Source organism: Melanostigma gelatinosum (genome assembly GCF_949748355.1).
Source record: "Melanostigma gelatinosum genome assembly, chromosome: 4".
NCBI classification, from domain to species: domain Eukaryota; kingdom Metazoa; phylum Chordata; class Actinopteri; order Perciformes; family Zoarcidae; genus Melanostigma; species Melanostigma gelatinosum.
In genome coordinates, this window is record NC_136637.1 from 23,023,633 (window position 1) to 23,046,313 (window position 22,681).

Below are 22,681 nucleotides of genomic sequence, written 5' to 3' on the forward strand. Positions count from 1 at the left end.
CCCTTTCATGCAGATGGGACGGTTGAAAGACAACAGGGGACATTTTCAAATCACATGTGTCATCTGACAGCTTTGCTCCACTCAAGGATCAGTACAGTGGGACTTGTTCATGGAACAGGTGCTTCACTCACTTAACATCAAAGCACTACTGAAGCACATATCACCTGCATCCAGGCTCATCTATCGGTGAAAATGCTTGCATATGTTGGACATGAACTTCAACAACTAGCCAGCATGCAATAAACATGCAATTAATAATGAATGCACGCACATGAATCCACTTCCCCCCAGGCTGCCAGCTGTGGGGGATTTTGGTGAACAAAAACCAAAAGAAATGTGGCAACAGCTGATATGAACACCAGGAAGGGCGCGACAGCCTGGAAGGGGTCAAAGCTCATAATTGCGAGCTGCAAAGCAGCTAGGTTGAGGTCAGGCTGACAACCAAACAGAACAAAAGCCTTGAAACCTCTTTACCCTGCTGCCTGGTCGCTGCTTTCACTGCAGTGCTTGTGGGTATAAGCCTGCACTATGTGGAATAAACCAAGTGGAAATTTGCTGAATGCACAGGAAAAGAAGAGATGGAGAGATTAGATACCGTACTGCAGTACTCTGCAAAATGAAGCTCGGTCAACTCATAGTAAATTGAGTTGATTAGTAACAGGCCAGGACAGCCGGGGTACTTTGAAAAGTTTATCTCAAGGTTCACTTTATGAGGCAAAATCTCATTCACATAACACTGAACTATATGCAAGATTGAAAGTAAGTTTCTGCAGTTTAATTAAATTATGGTGTGAGGAGTTGACAGATTTAATGTAAGATCAGGTTTCTACTCATTTGCAGAGTTATAAATCTGTTCTGTAGAAAACACATTTCACACTAATATGTTTAATACTTTTCATTTGATTTGAAATCAGTTTTTGAAGTGTCATTTTTACATGTCACTTTTTGTATGGCTTAAACAAACAGACATATAATGTGTTTATAGTGCGCTTTAAGGGGTGCTGGTGAGCAGATTTTGCTACTGTTGCTAGCTGTTTTCAGTCTTTGTGCTAAGCTAAGTGGCAGTACTGTAAGCAGCTGCTGACTGGGGCTTCATATTTATTTAATTTCTTTATTTAATTTCTTTATTTTGCAGGGACAATGCACACCAATCAACAGTCAAACTGCAAGTGAGCCAGAGTTAGCCAGAGAGGCTAGTTTTCATCTGCTGTCCCTGGCCAGATGTCTGAAGGCAGCCTAAAATTAAAAAATTTCAAATTTAAATGGAATTAAAATGCACAGATAAACAGACAGTAACGTAGAGACAAAACCAATACACATATAAGCAAAATAAAAGTGTACATAGGACACCAGAGCCGAGCAGACATAACATAACAGGCTGCAGCATGCATCAGGCAGAACAAACCCACCTACAGTACAAGCACATAACACATCAAAATGGAAAATAGCAACACTGAGCAAGACAAATGCACATATAGGCGAAACAAGAAGGCAGGACAGACAGTACATCAATGCTTGCACGCCTGATTGGCAACAAGCCATTCCTTAAGGCTATGTTTGAATGTTTTGTACGTGTTTTGTGCGCGTATGTGTGATGGCAGAGCCTTCCACGAGTGAGCTGCCTTCCCAGAGAATGTAGATTTACTAAACGAGCTTGACCTATGTGAAATGACACAAGCACCTCTTGAAGCAGATCGAGTGTCTGCTGCGTTGAGTGCTTTGTTTAATAAAATCACTAAGTGGAGGCGGTGCCATACCGTGTAAAATTTTAAAAACCAGACACACATCAGGGAATTTAATGAGGTTTCTCCCAACTCAAGGTGTAGGATGAGGATATTGCAGTGATGGTGACATTTGGGGGTTTTATCAAGTTTTTAGAGCTTGTTTATGGAGAATATGAATAGATTTTAATGTTGTGCTGCTGGCTTGTGCCCAGCTGGTTAAGCAGCAGGTCAGATGGGGGACAATCATCACATTAAAATACAGTTTTGCATGCCTGCATGCTTAGACTGTTTCTTATATATCTAAAATTCATGAGATTAAATTGTAAGACCTTTGTCACATGTTTTATCCGCTTTTTAAAAGAGAGATTAGAATCAATAAAAAATCCTAAATATTTCAAATCTGACACTGCCTGTAGCCTCTCTCCAGCAACATAAACATCTGGCTCCGGTGACACTTTGCAAGCCCTCTACAAACAGCATATACTGTAAGTATTTCCCAATACGTTAAACCATTGCTTTACATTGAAAGTTTCAGAATCTAATTCATGCACAGTCCGACGGTACTTTCACATAGTCAACGCGCTCGTGAGCGCTCGTGAGCTTTACGCACTGTGTCTTTCCTCAGACACTTTCACAGGAATCAAAAGCACAGAAATCCAATCCTTTTCATTGTCCCTAAACTCACTCTGAGCTAATTGTGAAACTATGTTTTTAATCTGGTGTATGTCTTCCCGACTGCAGCTGTCTCTTTGATGCTCACAGAGCAGCATAAACAAAAGCAAAGATTTCCTCACGGCCATTCTTTGGTTGCAATTGTATCATCGTTTCCTGAGTGGAGCTCAATCCAAAGGGGAAAAAAGCCCTTATTAACCCGTAATAAGTACTTATTTACCAGTAAATAGACTGAGTCTAATGACTACAACCTTCTGATTGATAAGAACTGGTTTCAGTTTCCCCTACCGGAGGAAGATGCCTTTGATGTTTGGAGTGCCTTCAAATGCTGAAGCAGGAACACTGGAGATGCGGTTACTCTGCAGGTGAAGGTACTCCAGAGACTCAGGAAGGTCAGAGGGGATGTGTGACAGCTGGTTGCCAGACAGGTCTAGCGTCTAAAATGACAAGATTGTCAATGAATAATGAAGATAATGAAATATTTTCCCTGGTCTAAGTGATAAAATACTGAAAAAATAGAAGAATGATACAGAATTTAGCTTTAATATGTGAAATCCCTTTTCTATTGCAGCAACAAATTTTAGATTAAATCGTTGCTGAGATTGTTCAGCAGTGCAAACCCGTACACTCGCCTCCACCTGACTTGACTCGGACACATGGGAATCCGGCTCACCTCGTCGGTGCTATCAACACTTCCTGTACGTGCTAAACTTTTGCCCATACACCAGAGAATACCGAAGCCGGATAATAAAGCATTAATTTCTCTGCTTCCACTTAATACTGACAGATTCTCTTAGTGTGCTTGATACTCAAAGATCCGAAAATTCAAAGGTTTGATATATTTAGAGGTCTAACCCGGTAAATACCATTGACTATAAGAAGTGGACGTGGTAACCGTGATGTCACCCATTGGTTTGTGGGATGCTGTTTTGAAGCCTCAAGTTTGGCATTTTGGCCGTCACTGTCTCTGGGTGGGCTTAGGTACAACTGAACGCTGAATGAGATCTTTTTAGGCGACCAAAATGCTATTATTAACTTTTATGAACTGTTGTAAGGTGAGGCGAAAAGACAGACAGCACCCAGATCAGACAATGTCACGGTAGCGACCGGTCAATCACCAGGTAACCACGCCCTACAACATGCCTGATCGCCATTAGAAAGAATGCAAATTTAAGGCACTCCCACATTGGCTTCATTTTTCAGACCCTGGGGTTGCTGTCTAGTAAATACAGCTGCACTTCCTGGCATTAAAATATATACACACATGCATCCAAAACGGTTCGTGAAACACAATGGAAGTGCAAGGAAGAACACCATACTAAAGCCTCACAAGAATCGTAGAAGTCCAGGTTGCAGGTTAAGTTCCTGCAGTGGACAAGGGCTACAAAACATCTTGCACGAACGTCTGACATGTTTATTCCTCCCCAAGCCACTTACTGTGAGCGCCCTGAGCTCCATCCAAGCTCCCTGGTAGGCTGAATTCAGTTTCAGATGGTTATCGCTGAGGATGAGCTTCTGTAGCTTCTCCATGCCCGTCAGTGCACCGTCCGGGATAGAGTTCAGCTGGTTGTTCTTGATTTCGAGCACCTGCAGGCTACGAGGAAGACCCATGGGCATAGATTGAAGGCTGTTCCCCGACAGATTCAGGGTTTTCAGAATACGCAGCTTCCTGAATGCCTCGCGGTGTACTTTGGGGCTGGTCAGTTTGTTATAGCTGAGGTTGAGCTCGGTCAGGGAGTACAACAGGGACAGGTCATTACGGCTAATTTCGGTGATGAAGTTGTGGAGCATCATTAGGGTCTTGGCCCGCTTAGGCAAGCCCCTGGGAACTCGCTCCAGCAAGTTGTTGTACATGTGGAGAGTGTGCAGTTTCTTCAAGCCCTAGTGAAAATGCAACTGTGTTATGCAAAAGCAGCATATTCTTACAATTGAAGATACAACCTGAAATGTCCATGTGTTTACACAGCTCGGCTATCATGTTAAAGATCCAAAAGGATATTCAATTGAATAGACCTGTACCTGGAAGGCAGTCGGGTGGATGGAACGTGAGCGCAGCTTGTTATTGTGGAGGAGCAGGTACTCAAGGTTTCGGACAGAAGTGAGAGCGTCTCCGGGGATACTATTGATGGAGTTCTTCTCCAGGTGTAGCAGCACTAGACTGCGAGGCAGACCCTTGGGGACGACACTCAGGTTGTTATTTGACAAGTCCAGACACTCAAGGCTTCTCAATTGGCTGCCAGGAGAGAAGAAGAGAAGGAGAGAAAGTCATTAAATCAGTTCTGGGAGCTTTCCGCCAGATGCCGCAACACATAAATAACATCGTCTTTGTAGAGTGAATGCTTTTTTCTGGTAAACACTTCAAAACACATAAATCAAGGCTTTTTCTCATTCACACTTGGCAATAGCAACAACATGTTAGAATATGTTAACCCCTAGGGGTTTGTCCACCTGAAAGTCTCGTTGTCAATGCCCTCATTGCTGAGGAGGTTGTTCTGGAGATACAACTCTCTGAGGTTTGGCAAGTTGTCAAAGGCCCCCTCTGGGATTTTCTCGAGCTTGTTACTCTGAACAAAAAAGAGCAGTCATCATTTACCATATTCATGAAAGAAAAGAAACACAATGTATATGTTCCACCTAACATCTAAATACAAAGTTAACAGGGCCTGGACCTTCAGATGAAGACGGTAAAGGCTGGAGGGCAAGTTCCTTGGGACAACCCGCAGGAAGTTGCTGGACATGGTGAGGATCTCCAGGTTGTAAGAACCATTGAAGGTATGGTCAGGAAGTCCTGCGTCAGTCAACTTGTTGTTGTGGAGATACACGGACCTAGGAGCCATGATCAAGTGGCATTGCCATGTATAAGTGGACATGATTCCATGAACAAGGTTTACATTTTACACAAAAATGCACAGTCGTACCTCAATTTCGGTTTATGGCCAAACGTATATGGGTAGATCCATGTAAGCTGATTAGCAGCAAAATCAGCACTAACCAAAGAGGGTGGTAGGACTTTTGGTGCTGAGATGAGCTGCAAGCACAAGAAAAGAAGCATGACGGGACAGTGTTACTGTAGAGATGGCAATGTCCACTGGTCGGTTGGTCGATCAGTCCACCAGTTCTGAGTGAATGCTCTCAACCAATACTGGATGAATTGCCGTGAAATTTTATACCGAAAGTCATGGTCCCCGGCTGATGTATCGTAATGACTTTTCATTAGTGCCACCAGCAGGTCAATGTTTGTAGGGTAGCTTATCCTGTAAAAAACACAGAGGATAGACTCTACATCTACTCGATGGATTGGCTGTAGACCAGTGGTCTTGTTTTTGACCATGCACGATCAAACTTTCCATAGCCTTTTGTCATGGTTCTGTTGGACTCTTCTGTTGGAATCCTTGATGTTTTCAAATGTTTCAGTTTTAAGAGCTTCTTAGATTATGTCCACCCTAAAAAAGGTTAGACTGTGTTGTCTCTGCAATTTTGCAGAACTAAAGAACAAACCATTTATTTTCCAACTAATCATGAAAGGCAGAAACATTGGAAATGGTGACAAACAAACTGGAAAATAACACGAGAGAACAGACCCAATATGCCATTTACCAGACAAGGCACAGCTGCAGTGGGCTGATAACCGGAATAAGGATAAGGATAAGTGACATGAAGACAGAAAAGATGAAGTTGCCATTGAATCATGTCAGCAGATTTGAGGTCAGCATTGAGAGCAAACATATGAAAGTCTGGTGTGTGACTCACCTTGTTATTTGCCAAGTATAAATAGGCCAGCTCTTCGAGCATCTCAAAACCTTCATCTTCAAGGCCTATAAAGAGAACCACATACTGAATTTCAAACTAATTTATCTACCACCACAAGCTGATAAATATCTTGACTTGATAGACTAACCTGCGCAGAGGTAGAAATAACACGTCACTTTTGCTAATATAAATTGTTTCGCTAAGTTTAGCCCAATGATTTGTTGGCAACAGCGTGGAGCACCAACACAAAACCTCTCAAGATAGTCTGCTCGGCTTCGTCCTGGTTCTCTCGTGCCTCCAGCGGGCCCAGCAATACGGCCTGGGCCAGCAGCATGTTATCAGTGTTGGCTCCAAGGAAGCGGGCGGTCAGCTCCGGGTCCTGCAACCGCAGACAAGCCTGATCTTGGTCTGTCGGGGCTGGGCACTCGTTAAGCCTGATATCGCAGGAAATCTGACCGATTGACAGGTATTAAGAGTATCTGCCATCACTGTATAGAAATAGCCATTGCTTTGTTTATAAGGCTAAATGCTCAGCTAGCAGCTATTTGCAGTATTGCACAATTATTGATAACGTATTGTTTGTAATACTGTATCACTGCTAACCTTTAGTCAGTGACACTGATGATTCATGCTCAGTTCAGCTTGACTTCAGACTCTGACGTAATATTTTAGGAATCAATCGTCTCTGGGAATAAAAGGAACACACTCATAGCTTCTACCTCCAAAGACTTCGGTGAACAGCGATGCACTGATCAAAACACTGTGGGGGCAACGACATGGCAGGTTCAGAAGTCCACCCATATGTTACTATTTGTAAAACACATCCAGTCGTTTCTTCTTTACACTGTAGCCAGGTACACAATCTCATGGTGTTATCACACAGACTTTTTTTTGTCTTCCAATAGAGGATAATGGTCAGGGAGAAAAAGATCTACCAAGCTGTCTGATCATCTGAACGCCGCTGTTAGCCAGTATGACGACGACCAACTGGTGTTCAGCTACACCTCTAGCAGAAAGGCTGAGTCAGAGAAATGACAGACCTACAACTGGGGTTTGAAATTGTCTTTAAGACAAACAAAGAATTCACCACCGCTCGTAGGAACAAGAGGGCAGATGTTCTCTAACGGCTTGTATATGGCTGCAAATCCTAATTTGTGTTATTATGGGTGTTATGTGACACTGATAAAGCACAGACATCCTCAACATAAGCATTAGCTGTTCTGCTGAACATCCTGTTATCTGGATAAAATCACTCTTATGTCCCTGTTGATTGCCCTCCCTCTCCTGGATGTGGTTATCGTCTGGAAGCAAAGTCTGATGTTATTGGAACAGTTGAATTGGAGTAAGAATTGATAGCAAGCTAGGAAAACTGTACAGACCCACTGCTGAGCACGACCAATGAGCACAAAAGAACAAACATTGCAGACAAATGTGTCTGTAATCTGGTCCACCCCACCACTGTACACTGTCTGTCTGTTTTGTCTTAGAGTGTGTACCTTTGGTGGTAAGCCAGTTGTTCTGAAGGTTGAGCATCTCGAGGTGATGCAGATGGGAAATGTGCTCCACCGTTATCTCCGCAATTTTGTTGTTCTGGCAACAGGGGACAAAACACAGACCCAAATACAAGTTCAGAAGAGATTTTGACCTTTTCACTCACTAACTTCTGAGCAGAATTACAAAATGTAGACTTGCGTTACTGTTTATGTGCGCGTGCAGTTGTGTGAAAGACCTGCAGAGAGAGCTGACGCGTTTTTCCATCCAGCTCGGCGGGAAACTCTGTGAGGTCGACTCCAGCGCAGTCCACGGCCCCTTCTGCCGTACAGCTGCACTCCGGCGGACATTCGAGCGGCTCAGATTTCGTCACCACTGCTGTGATGGAGGTCTCTTTTACTGGCTCTTCCTCGTCCTCTTCCTCTGGTTCGAGGGGGGCCTGGCAACGCACAAACACCGAGGCCAAGAGCAGCACACTCAGGGCCTGCAGGAAGGAATGCTTGGAAAAGGCCATGTCCACTGCTCTCCTGTTGCACAAGCACATAAACATCTGAAGTTAACAGTGAAGTTAAAAACATCAGGAGTGTTTTGTTCCTGGAAACAGGATGTCTGCTGGTGGGTCTAGAAGGAAAGTCAGGGAAATACTATAAAGACAGAACTATAATTCCAGGGGTCAAATTATTTACAATAGAATTTCCATTTGTATTAAACTGATCAAACGTGTTTTTGTGACAATCAAAAATGACATATTCTTTCCTCATCAGTTGGTGATTTATACGTCCGAAGAGGGAAATCAGAAAGCTGAAAAGTATTTCCTTCACTGCCATTTTTCTGAGTAAACATATAATGCAATCAAGCTGCGTTCCTCTGAATCGTCCGTGTGGGGCGTACATCCTGAGGTAATTCTGATGACACTATTTGACAGAGCCATCAGGTGCAATCAGCACACACACCCTGTTAGCCAGCTGCTAAGTGATTCAGGGATTCATCAAGGGTCAAACCCCTGTCAACAAGTCAACTCCAGCTGCATAACTGAAGCTCTGCAACTGACATGGTTGAATACACACTCCCTGATTGTTTTCATAGCACCCCGAAATAAATCGCATATTCTCCGTGTTCGCCACCTGTTGGCTTTAAGCGCAGCAGCTACTTCAACCTCAAACTGGAAACTGTTTCAGAGTAGACAGCTCGTCATGACGAGAGGCAAGTGTTTAGGCCGGACGCTGACTGATGCTCAATGACAGACCGGAGCGTGAGAAAGAACATCCTGCTGCAAGGCAAAGAAAAAACTGTACGTGGGTACTTTAAAGAGGCACTGCATAAAATGCATTTGGGAGTCAGAGGGTGTACTACTCTTAGTCTTATGAAAAACAGTGAAAATACCCAGCACCTCATCATATATTAATTATGCCTTATGCCTCGTCACTCAATGAGCCTTTTTTAATGAAATAGCATACATTTTGAGGTGTCATAGAAATAATAGCACGTGTGAATCATCAAATTAATGATTTTGCTGATTGTTATTAGCTGCTTGAGTTTCCGGTTCTTGGTATGGTGCATGCTGGCTCACTGACTCAGTGGGACACTTGAACAGAACAGAGCCATCGTTGATGTTTATTCTCACACCTTTGTATTTCCTGATATGTAAAATTGTCCGCTGTGGAACTCTCAGCCCAGCGTGCCTCAAGCGATGGTCTGCCACTGTGGTCCTGAATGAAATGTCTCATACTAGATGAATTGTCATGAAATTCGGTGCAGACATTCGTGTTTCCCTTCGGGTGAATTGTAATAACTTTGGTGATCTTCTGACTTTTCCTCTAGCGCCATCGTCAGCGCCAATACCTGCAAAACTGATGACGGTTCCATCAGCCTCGGCTGCACTTTGTGATGTCTCTGTGTAGTGCTAATTAGAAAATGGTAGCCTGCTAACATGCTAAACATGTTGAACATAATACCTGCTAAACATCAATATGTTAGCATGCTAATGTTAGCAATTAGGTCGATGCAGAGGCGAAAGAGTGGATCACAGATCAGAAGTCGTGATCCCTGGATTCATCAATATGCTCGCACACTTTACCATATCTATATATCTTTCTATAATATGAATTTTTGGCGCTTGACCCGTACTAGGGACTGAAATTCAATATCTTCCACCTCTCTTCTCCCTCAAGTGACCCGACCAAACACTAAATCACTGGAGTGCTCCTTTAATTAAAGCAAGCAAAACACAATTTTGTGTCCAGTGTGACTATGTGCTGCATCATTTCATTTCAAATAGTTTCAATCCACCAACACTGGCCTGTCCTCGCAAGTCCATTTCTAACTGGTGTGTAAAAAGAAGAAAACTGTATCATTACACCTAAAAAACATATCCAACTGATGGAGGGTTTGCATTGTTTACGCACCAAGCCAACAACAACAGACAGCAGCTTCTCTGTCCTCTCTCTCTGCAGTGGCTGAAGCTTCAATCCTCAGCAACTGGAAGGGCCAATTTGAAATAAAGAGAGCATAAGAGTCACAAGCGTTCCAATTAATTCACACAGAAGCATTTACAGGTATTTGCAATACACTCTTCTAAATGTGTCCACCAATGTTGATAGAAATATTACAAAAGTCCATTCAATGCAAATGTCTAAAAGCCATCCATCAGCCTTTCCTGGTTGTTGCAAGAAAATAACTACCAGAGGTAAAGTGGCAAACACACACACACACACACACACACACACACACACACACACACACACACACACACACACACACACACACACACACACAGAGAAAGGCAGCAAGCTGACCATTTTAAAAGTCTTCTTGTTTTCAGGCGTCTCAGCTGAGCAGATGTTGTAAAGTGGCTTTACCGTTCCGTTAAGTAGTCTGGTTCTGGTCTGAAATCCACATGCCACATTGTCATGCATGGATGACTGACGCTGACACTTACAGTCCAAGCTCCACAAAACATAACAACACAGCCACCCGTAAAACACGCAGCAGTAAAGTCTGCCAAAGCAAGGATCTGGTCCACTACTTTACCCCGTCCGACCAACGTTTGCAGAGACGCACTGAAGTCTGACGTCCAGTCCAAACGCAGGCTGTCCCATAGCAGACCAGGAGTCACACAGCCACACCAGATACCCTCCAGATGTGGGAGAGAAAGAGAGTGGGAGAGGGAAAGTTAAGAGAAAGAAAGGAAGGGGAACAGGCGAGAGTGAAAAGGAAGGGAGTGAGTAAGAGAGATGGTTCCGACCTGAATTGGAGCCAAAAACACACATTCTTTCCCTTTTTTCTGTCATATTTTTTCCCCGGGAATTTATTCCCCCAGCTTTAGTGGAATATGTTTGTGTTGTCATAACTTGGTCAATTTTCCACTGGATTCGAGAAAAACAATGGCAATGGTTTCAAGTGAGATTATAATCACAGGGATAGGAGGCCTCATCACTTCAAATAGATATGGTCTGAAATACACATGCCACTTAAATCTTGGATTAAACATAGACTTGCTTTCTATTGTACACAAAGTAGATTATGGATAAAAGATGTTATAGCTGGAACAAAATCTGTGCCTCTTCTTTGTTGACATGAGATAACTTTCACTTGACACACATGAGTTGTCCTAAACGTCAGGAATAAATTTAAAAAGTGGAAAAGTAGCCTGCCATAAAGGGGCGTCAGGGTATGATCTAATGTCCCAGGTGTTTCTGGATTAGGCCTCTTCTTCAACAAGCCTGACTCCCGTTAGGCCCAGGGTGTCAACATCTGCTACCATTGCATTAGCACAGTTCACTCAACTTTATATGCAGAAGAGTTCTGGGATGATTCATCACAGTGGGTAGTCAAAACATGCTTCAACTAAATATTTATTTGGTTTGGTTAAAAACAATTCGAGCCTTGTTTCTCATCTCCACTACCACAGTTGATCTTGTTTTTTGTGTGGAATGCATTAGAATGAAACGGATTATAAATCCTAACTTCAAAATTGAGTTAATCTGGCTTTTTGACATCCGTACTATATAAATAATTATTATGTGATCATAAGAAAATTGGATATGAGGATCAATACCACTTGTATGTCTGTACAGTAGGAATATGACGCTTAGCTTAGCTTTAAGAGTGGAAACAGGTTGAAACAGCTAACCAGGCTCAATTATTAACGGGATGCTATTTCTTGGCCAGGAGAAGTTACTGAGTTAGTTTTCTCTGCTCATTGCCTCCCAACCTTACGGTGACAACAGCTGTTTCCCCTTTTTTCCAGTCTTTAAATTGAGCTAAGCTAAGCTAAAATAACCAAAGCTAAGCTAAGCACCGGCTGTATCTTAATATCAAACGTTACTGCACACAGAGATGAGAGCGGTAGGCTTTCAAGTCTTCTCAGCTCACTTCGGACTCGAAGGCCAATAAGCAAATGTTCAAAAATATTCCTTTAATTTCCATGAGAACTGCATGAAAGCTAGCTAGTGAGCTAAGCACGGCTAGCCTTAATTAAAGCTAAAAACTAATTACTGATCGGATTCTTCTGCGTACTTTGAAGATCATCCGAAGGCAGAGAGCAGTATTGGCCTTTTTAGGTATTTTGTAGGTCCTAGTTAAATTCACAAGCCTAAAAAGGCTTAAAATGAAGGCATTACAACCTTTGTATCTGTTATGGGGTTTACACCGCCAGTTTAATTGCTTCTGTAGATCTCAGCAGCTATAAAAAAAAACAGCCAAATGAACCCACATGTATTCAACAGCCAATTTTGAATTCATGTACAAAAAATTAACTTTTTCCCATTCTTATGCATGGGTCCCCAATTTGCCCAGAGAGATCCAGATTGTTTTCTATTAATGTCCTAAACAGCAGCGTATACTGAATTGATTTCTTATATTTCAAGGAAAAGGCTGCATCATCTATTACTAATCTATGAGAAGAATGCTAAAAGTGTCCATTTGCTACAGTTGGAAAAGAAAAAGACAACATATTATATATATTGATATGAAAGAATGAATGTTGCCGTTTACGTCACACAATGTACAAATACAATGTGAGCGATTCACGAAGATCATTTAAGGGACATGACACAATCTGCTCCTTCACCAGTGATTCCAACATTTATCGGTCGAGTTCCACGCACATCTGAAATTGAAGCCTCCAGTGTTGTCTTCTCGAACATAAATCTCCGGCTTGAAGCTATTTGTGCTGGAACTGCAGACAGGAATGAAGACAGTGATGAATGCCTGGGCCGGGGAGGAAGATACTGGACTGGGTCCCTTGCGGTTAGTGAGAGTGATGGGGTTTTGGGAGCATCACTTACAGATCACATGCCTGCAGAGCTGCTGTTTTCAGAGAGAGGCAGACCTTGGTTTCTGGCCTTGAATCCCCCCACCCTGAAATGGTAGAAAACACACTCGTATCCATGCTCTGCTTATTACTCATCATATTTTTTGGCAGGCTCTTTTACCCTCAGAGGGACTCTAGTCATTTTGAGTAAGTTTCCACTGTTACACTGGAACATGTTTTGGACAACTTTCTTAAAGCAATGACCCCTCCAACAGGTTCCTTTTACAACAGTTTTGAACAGGTTGTTATGTTTCATGTGTGACACAGAACAGCAGGGATCGTGCGAGCTATTAAAAAGACTCTGTTGCCCCCCTGTCAGGTTAAAGCATGGACAAATGTTCAAACAGCCGCAGCTTAGTACTATTTTGATTACAGTTCCTATCAATTACAGCTTGGATATTGCCCGGTCCTGTCTAGATTTGTATAAACCAATTATTTTCATCTTTTACTTGGACAAACTATTTTCCACTGAGCCCCGCTCTTTAAAAGGGGCAGCTTTCCTGTCTCATGTAAAAGCAGACCACGAAACAAGGCTTCGCGGCCCACCCAGTCGAACACACACCAGTGTGTTTGTACTGCAAAAAGTGTCCAGTAAAGCTCCTCAGCTGCTGCCCTCTCTGTTAAACCAACTCTGCTAATCCCACAAGTGAGATGATTTATTACACCATGCAGCATTCACAGCAGGCAGTCTATTTGTTGGTTCGTATATTGCAAGCAAATGTACAACACAGCACATCTTGCTGCAGATAATCAGTTCCCAGGACAGCAATGACGTGTGTACAAGCTGAGCCACTGCTGTGTTACATAACTCTCAGAAAGTAGCAAACATTTTAATCAGGCTGGGGTCATGGTGACAACAGACAGCCCGGTCTCCTAGAAATGATGTTTCCATACAGCGAAGCTGCATTGTGAACTACGCCAGTTTCGAGGGAAACTTGTTTTGACCAGAAAAACAGATACGTTCCAAACGAGTGTGTGGAAGTCTGCTTAGGGAGGGGGTCGGGTTGCTGGATTGATCACAAACACAGTGCTTTTACCCAGGAGACTGCTGTTCATGTCCTATATGACCGGGTTGTTTTGTCGCAAATTTGTTTTCTTTCGTTTAAATTTACGACCATGTGTTTCGAACGGTGTTTAAATCTGCAACCGTAACGTACGTTGAGTTTTGTTGTATGGAAATGTAATATTTTTTTCGTAGGAGACAGGCTTGCAACAGAGTAAGCAGAGACATGATGGAAGATGATTTACAGCAATAACGCATAGTATCACAGTACATTAAACGCTGGTAGGACTTTTAGGCCCCCCTTGTATGGCCTGCTCCTACAAACAACGACTCCTATATTTCTAATAATGCAACCGACTGCAATAGCATCTTTTGATAAGCCCTCTCTTCCCGATAAACACCCACGCTGTTAAAATTCCCGCTTGGCACTACAGGCTTTCTGTTATGATTTGTCTCAAAGTCAAGACTAGACAAAACTCCTCCAGAGCCAAAGAACACATTATGGAACTGTAGTACTCTCCATGACGAGTTACGTGAACCCAATGAGTACAATTGGTGGACTGTGACTTTAAGTTCTCATCTTGGGGAAAATAAGTTGGAGTGTTAGAAAAAAAAACATCTGTAATTTGACAATTTCTGTCAGCCTTTACCACACGTTTTCAAAATCAGCCTCTAAAGAACTCATCTGTTCTACTTGTTATAAATAAAGGTTTGATGCCAACATTTCTAATCAAACTTAAATCTAAGATAAGATGAAATCTCACTCATGCACAAAAGAAGTCATTAGTGACCAAAGCAATAACACCGCTGCGACTACAGAGTGAAGTGCCAGAGCCAAAGCAAAGCTGCAGTGGAATCTGGGTCAGAACTAGTTAACAGAGTTGTCGCTCAGCCACGCTCCCTCCGTTTACAAAAGGAAAAACTACAGCGTGGCAGTCTGGAACAAGGTCGCAGCAGTGTTGGAAAAGTGCAAGGTCCTCCAAAAAGCAGAACAAACGCAGGGCCAAGTTTTATGTGCCATTTCGCAGATGAACTACTCCGGCTGTTGTGTTTATGTGTTTATGTGTTCAAGGGTGTGTGCCAAACTCAATAACTGCTCGAGAACAGTCGAGACCACCCAATGGAAGTTGCAGGCAAATTTATTTCTTAGAAATCTTTTAGAGATTCTTACAACGATAGTACAGCAGGAAATCACAACTCAGAGCAAACTGAAAGTCTGAGACGAGGAGGCACTTCGACTGTTGTGTCCATGATTGTGGAAAATTACAAACAACCTGCTCGACTCAAAACATTTCCAGACACAATACACCCAAAGAAAGATTTGAAAACTGGACACAAACTGAACTGGTATCTAGAAGTAGGGAGCACCTTTCTCTACTCGAGTGTACTGATATAATAAGAGGGACTTGATTAGAGGATTCATTGTTCGTCCATCTAACGTGTTCTCCAGTTACATTGGCAGGGCTGCTGACTAATCCCCTGGTCGGTCAGCGAGTCGGGAAAGTGGTTAATTCCTTCTACATCGAGCTGAGACCAGAGTTGCCGTTAAATTCTTCGTGGTTAACTCTGTTCAGTTCTACAGAGGTGTAGTTACGGCTCGCTCCCGACGTCTCATCTACAGCTTGGCTTTGCCCGGCTGCAGCTGCAGGCTCTGAAGCTTCATGGCCAGTCCCATGTTCCCCGTGACCTTCAGCTTGCCCTGGAAAAACGCCGGAGAGTCAGAGAGGGTGGGGGGGGGGGGGAGAAGAAAAGAAACGTCAGTCAGGCGGTTGTGATTCCGATGCACGGTTTTAGTCTGTATCGGACTACACGCTGCTTGTTTTAAGAGTTACCGTGAGAGATTAACTCAACCCAGGGAAAGTGGGGCAGCGGCAACAAGAGCTTATGGAATGTCAGGAAACTGCATGGCACACAGGCACAGAGTGGGCAGAGGAAGAGGGAATTTTGTGGGCTGGAATAAAGGAGGCAACGAATTGACTCTGAGTGAGCAGAGATTCTTAGAATATTTGGTTGTCAGAAGGAAAATGAAAACTTTTTTCGTGTGAATGGAAGAACTGACATTTTTAATTTCGCTTTTGTCTTAAAAAAGGTCAACCGGTCGGAACGTCTAAATGAGGAGGGATGAAGCAGCAGAGAAACAGTGTTCTTGGAGCGTGCGAAGCTGTTCCTTCATTACAAGAGCACAGTGCAGCGACAGGGACTCCTGATACATGTGATCGCTGTGGAGTGCTGGCAGAGAGGCGTGTCATCACGTCACTCCGCCAGTACCAATGACTTTGGCCGTCCTCGTGACTAACAATAACAATAACAATTCAGAGAAAACGCAGCAATGGAAATCAAGACAGAGAGGCGTGAATTAGGGATGAGATTCCTCACGGAAAAGATTTATATTTGCAAAAAAGAGAAATGGAGAACAACTGAATCTAATTTGATGTTCCTCACAAAATCATCATATTGACCCTCACTGTGTAATTTGAGACTCATCTAGAAGGAATAGCTAGTGTCATTTTGATATTGTTCTTACCGTCAACAAATCCCATGAATTGACAAAAAACAAACAAACGCCCATCAGTCTGTCTCAATATCTTCCAACTTCCATCACCTGTCGGTGGCTCTCAGGCCAAAGCCCATTTGTTCCTGCTGCTGACAAAAACAAGGCCAGGTCTTTTATTTCATATGTTTGCATGGGCTATAGTCCATTTATCTATTAATTTGTTTACTGGCCAACATATGAGCAAATTCATTTCCTTTGGGCTCTTGCTGTAATTCATTTTATGTATATATATATATATATATATATATATATATATATATATATATATATATATATATATATATATATATATATATATATATATCAACATCAACATGTGCTGGATATGATCCAATCAGATTTAAATGTGATCTGATTTCTGTTGTCTAAAATGACACTGCATTTAATGTGCACAGTATGAGTGGAGGAAGACATCAGAACATCTCACCAGTCAAATAGCAGCTGTGCACCCAGCCACTCGATCACTTTCACCCAACATGAGAGCTGGCCCTGGGGTTTTACACAGCTTAGTGATCTTAATTTACACATCAGGAAAACACTGCACTCCGCTGGCCACAAGACCGTATAGTAGAAATGCATAGTTCACAGCAAGTGAGCCATAAGCTAAAGTTTACACTTTTTCTGCACAATGCATCATACAATATTGCAAATGTTAAGATTTTAACCTGTGACTGTGTTTTCTAAATGTCAGACTGTATGTTTTATTTTACATGCGGTATGTTTGCATTGAACATACTATTGGTTACTGCCTGAACTCAAAAAGTTGCATAATCATTACCAATACCTGCATGGTAATGACAATGCAACTTTTTGAGTTCAGCCTTCCTCTGTAAATTACTTCACATCTGAGGGGTAATTATGCTCACGGTCAAAATGACAATGGGTTTTTGGGGCTTACATTTTGAATGATAGTGAATATTAAGTCGAATCAGATACAAATATAAGGTATAGGTATAGAATGTGGATCAGATAATAGATTAAAACACACATATTTTACCCTCTAGTCTTTACTATAAAATCCCAGTCCATAACAACCACCCTAACACCCTGTCCCTGCTTATCTATCATATCCTATAAAAACATCTTTCATGCATTCCTGCAGAACTAACTTACATGCTGACAACTGACTCCCCTTCCCAGCATCCCTCCCACAAACCTGTCTGGTGTTTTCCTATCATCTTCAGTGTTTTGTTTAGTGCATAATGTCCCAACCTTAACCTTGTCAACACAGTTTCCTCTCTCTACCCTGGTAATGTTAACACTCTTTTGAGTATCTTTAGGTTTGACTTGTATCCGTTGGTTTCAGCTGGTGCGCTTTACGTCGTCAATAACCTGATAACTAACGTTAACTTAGCTGACCACCTCTTCGGAGAAACATAAAACACCTTTAGGGAACCAATCCGACGTGTCTAGATGTCCACATTCATGCTGACGTCCCAATGATAAGGAAATCCTTACTTCTCCGGACTTCTTCCTCAGTTTCGTCCAGCTGTCTGTTTGCTAACGTTAGCGCTAGCCAGCTAACGTTAGCAAACCAATGTTAGCTAGTAGTTGTGCCAACTAAGCTAGCAACTTTTTCTAGCGACATGCACCCATCGTTGTTGTCTCAGTGTTTGTCGGGGCAACCAAATATCCAGGTCATCTGTGACATTTCAAGAGATAGATGTCGCTACCCGCCTCTGAGGTTGCCTTTCCCGGGTTACTATGTTGATGTTTCTCAACAGTGAAAACTGGGTATCCAAGACGGGTAGGTGACTGAGACCGAACTATCGCGAGATTTGGACCGCGTCAAACGCTCGGAAAGCCCCAGCTAGTGCGCGCGCGCACACACACAGTCAGACCGTAAAATCACCATAAATACATGATAATAATACAAAAGCTACACTGTCCATATCTAGCTGTGAATATATAAAAGCGGGTTAATGTAGACTATTTTTTCCTCAATGTCTTTATATCTACATTATACAAAGTAGTTAAATGTCTAATGTCTGTAGTTTCTCTGTTCTACTTTGTTGTCTTTAATGTCCTTGTTTTTATATTTTTCTTGTTTATTTGTATCTCTCATGAATATACGTTGAGAGCAATGTGTAAACCAGAGTCAAATTCCAATGAAGCTCTGATTGTGATATTTTCAGAAGTGAACTAAAGAAGCCAGGGGATAATAAACGGTGTCAAATTATTAGGCCAAAAAAGAAGAAGTATATAATAGATTATTATAATAGAATGAAATTGGCATTATATTGTCTAAAGTTAGACTTGTTTGCATATTGTAGAGTTTCTTCCTTTTTTAACCGTGAAACTGAAAATAATCAGATCCATAGAGTAAAAAAAAAGACTACAGTAGTCAGATGATCCATAGAGTAAAACACGTAGTAAGGGCAGAAAAAGCCATGCTGCTACCAATACAACTTATATGCATTTAGTGCCACCGAGCGGCCTGAGTGTGTATCACATGCAGAGGCACACGACTGCATCGAGTCGCCTTGAACGTCACACTCATTCACAAAACTAGTGAAAAAAACTATCCTAAAAAAGATAGGATCTGAGCCCACTGTTTAACAGTCGTAAACTGCAGTGCAGCCTGTCATAACCATGAAGCCATAAGATGCAGGTTTCCAGGTTATGGCTGCTTGTTGGAGCACGCAGATGTCAACAAGTAGGTTACCTGTAGCCTACTTTGCTGTTTACGAGTACAAGTTTGTCATACAATAGCGGTTTTAATTGTGTTTTTGGGGTCTTTTCAATTGAAGGTGCTGTAACTGACTGCTCCAGATCCCCCGCTTCCCCTTGGTGAATAACTCTTTCTCTCTCTCTCTCTCTCTCTCTCTCTCTCTCTCTCTCTCTCTCTCTCTCTCTCTCTCTCTCTCTCTCTCTCTCTCTCTCTCTCTCTCTCTCTCTCTCTCTCTCTCTCTCTCTCTCTCTCTCTCTCTCTCTCTCAGAGTACTGGCAGGGGGACAGTACGGCGGACATTGTCGTTCAGTATCTGCCGGCACATTTTTTATTTTCTGTGGAAAGATGAACGACATGGAAAGGAGTTCTCTCTTTTTAGGTAAGACATTCTCCGTATTTTCTATATATCCAAACAGGTGTTAGTTAAAAAAAACTGGTTTGCGCTTATAGCTAAGCTTATAACAACAACTAAATATTTTTTTTTGCAGAGGTTGTGTTTGTTTACCACCCAGAGAATCAGGGTGCAGAAATCCATAAAGACCTTTTTTCATACAACAAATCAACAGAGATTTTTTTTTGTTCTATTAAATGTTTTTGAGAATCCTGTGTCTAACGAACTGTGGAGTGCAGATATACTTCTTTTCTAAAAAGTATTCCCCCCCCCCTAATTGTTCAATCCTTAAGCTGCCTTTCAACTCCACTGTATACTTAATAAGCCTGTACAACATGACTAAATCAGAAATGTGCAAAGACAGTGACCGAGCACAGAGCTTCACATTTACCAGTGAGACAGGCTGAGACAGGAGACTGAGTCATGAAACTCCTGCTAATACAAGAAGATCAAATGTTCATAATCAGTGTGTTGCTCCGAGTGACAGAGCAGGTGTCAGAATAAGGGCCACGTAGAGGCAGACTTGAATTAGGTTCTGCAAATTACTGAGACCGAGACCAGATAATGATAAAAACATTCACCGGCTGGTGAAGAAATCTCTTCCTTGCTCTATCTCAGATGTTGGGGAAGGCAGCGATCGTTACCTCGAGGAGGGAGGAATTAATTAAAGGTGAGAAAATCAAGACTACATTTGCTCCAATTAATTAAAAGGAAGCATGTGTCTGACAAGTTGTTGATGAGGTTTAAGATACTAAACTGCCACGATTTGCTCCTGAAATCCATCGATCATCTCTATGACCATGGGACTTTATCAAATGTTATGCATTATTTTATTATCTTCTGGAAAAAAGGCTCGTAGGAGAGTACTCCCAAGTCATGGGAGGTTGACACTAAAGGAAGAGGCAGTTTGAATAATCAATGTTTGGATGACAGGCTGCTGGAGGCTAACACTGTGTTGCCAGTCGACTTCATCACTTCACAATCTTTCTTTTTCCTGAAGTGGAGCCTTACAATTGCAGTCATGCAACCTCCGACAACACCCAGTTATACCGTTCAGTGGTTCAATTGGCAGGTGATCAGCTTTGTTCTAGAATTGATCAAATGATTGAGTGCAAATGGATCAGTCCTGCTTCTCCGGAGTGACTTGTTAACTATTTCATCACATTTCATCACAAGTGCTCAGATTGTCCTGCTTGAATAACACCACTCATGTCTCTCAAATTGCAAAATGTTTTTCATGATGTATAAACTAGTGCCTCTGTTCAGCAATCAAACGGAACCTGACGGCACGACTTGAACTGAAACAAGCTGTATGTTTCTTGTGCATAGTCACAATGCTGAACAGTTGTGATTCATCATTTACAAAGATGATTAATTGTATCTTTTATCGCCTCAAGATGCACACTAAATTCATCTTTAGTTGCCACATGCAGTCTTTCTGTTAAACTCTTGGTAAATACACAAAGCACTGACAGCACACTGTCCAGAATGCTGTCAGTGCTTGTTGTTTCAGAAAACGAACCAATTACAGTGTCAGTACAGAGATACAGTGGCTTCCTGTTAAGCCTGACACTAGATCTGAGTAGTAAAAAGAGATATATGCACATCTATTTTATATGAGAGTCGGTAAAATCAGTCATCTTTCATTTATATGTTTTGTGTATAAGGGTTTCCATGTTTCAAGTACAGTGCAGTTTTCCCTCAGCCTGATGAATTTGGCAAAGATTTAAATGTCACTGCCATGTAATCCCTTTGGGAAACAATGTTACACAGCAATACTATGTATGTGCAAGACATTCTACCTAACAACATGAGCTACATATGGGATGGAATGCTGTAATGTCGTTGTGCAGACATTATGCCCGAAAAGCCTTTTTTATGCTCTGACAACTCCTTTCCACAGAATTTAATCACTTTTGTGGTGGTATCCCATTCGATTTTAAGTGTTTGATATTTATATCAATATATTATTCAATTTACCTTGCACAGACATGAGACTGTCTGTTGAACTGAACAACACAAATACAACAAAATCAATAAAATGTGCAGTTAAGCATGTTTTTATCTATATATATCTATATATAGATATATATAGATATATATATATCAACTGTCAAGTTGGACACCATGTTGAAAACCTTTCTCGGCCTCCCTGTTCACCAAACATCTGAGCATCACTGAAACTTCATGATAACTTGATATCATAAGACTGAAGAAATGCATCATGGTCCGCAGTTCCCTCCCCATGAGGCCACTTTACCTTCCAATGATTGGACCATAACAGAGTGGTGGTCCTATTAGTTGTGTTGATCATTACTCATCTCAGTCTTTCATGGAAGGTCATCACAGCGGTAGGATCCCTTTGAGAGGCATCTGTCATGGTGTACCGGGCTGCAGTTAAAGACAAAAAGCCTGCGTGCCTTATAAACTATTGAGGAAAATTAGGGAAAATGTCCCGACATGAGTGTGTGTGTGTGTGTGTGTGTGTGTGTGTGTGTGTGCGCGTGTGTGTGTGTGACTCTCTCAGTGGCTGACAAACATATCAAACTCTTATCTATCTAACTCCAAATAACATGAATTCAAAATTATACGTTTTTGTTTTAATTACGTATGTTTTTAAGGGTGTACATGTCCAATAGAAGGACAAAATGTAAGAGACAACACACCGAACACTGATCCAAAAGTTGGGCTACTAATTGCCGACTAAATAAAATAAGATAAGATAAGATAAGATAATCCTTTATTAGTCCCTCAGTGGGGAAATTACAGGATTACAGCAGCATTGCTCAAAAGTAATAAAATAAAGATAAAATCAAGTAATATAATAAACTCAACAGTAAACAGTAAAACAGTAATAAAATAAGACAGTAAAGAAGAGTATTAAATATACCAGTATATACAGTATATACAGAATATACAGAATATACAGAATATACAGACGGATCAGGTAAATACTTAAACGTGTTGGATATTGCACGGATTAGATATTGCACCAGGTGAATGAATTAAAGTGTTAAAGTGTTCAAAGTGTTTGTGTTCAAGTGTTAGTGGTCTACCGAGAGCAGTTTGTTGTGCAGCCTGACAGCAGCGGGGAGAAAGGACTTGCGGTACC

The 22,681-nt window shown here is 41.8% G+C and overlaps 1 protein-coding gene across 2 annotated transcripts; it reads right to left on the reverse strand.

Annotated features, from left to right (window-relative positions):
* Window positions 1-2,680: 2,680 nt before the first annotated feature.
* Window positions 2,681-10,732, reverse strand: podn (podocan; the record flags this gene model as incomplete). Of its 2 annotated transcripts, none has more annotated exons than XM_079266799.1 (11): window positions 10,668-10,732; window positions 10,043-10,115; window positions 7,876-8,164; window positions 7,643-7,736; window positions 6,147-6,211; window positions 5,315-5,424; window positions 5,066-5,222; window positions 4,845-4,960; window positions 4,416-4,629; window positions 3,834-4,277; window positions 2,681-2,833 (listed from the first exon to the last, which is right to left on the reverse strand). In XM_079266799.1, exons 3-11 carry the CDS (start codon window positions 8,149-8,151, stop codon window positions 2,681-2,683), a joined length of 1,629 nt encoding a protein of 542 aa, XP_079122925.1. In that variant the 5' UTR covers window positions 8,152-8,164; window positions 10,043-10,115; window positions 10,668-10,732. The 2 variants fall into 2 exon arrangements, with proteins under 2 accessions (XP_079122925.1, XP_079122926.1); XM_079266800.1 differs by lacking the exon at window positions 10,668-10,732 and adding an exon at window positions 10,496-10,569.
* Window positions 10,733-22,681: the final 11,949 nt, after the last annotated feature.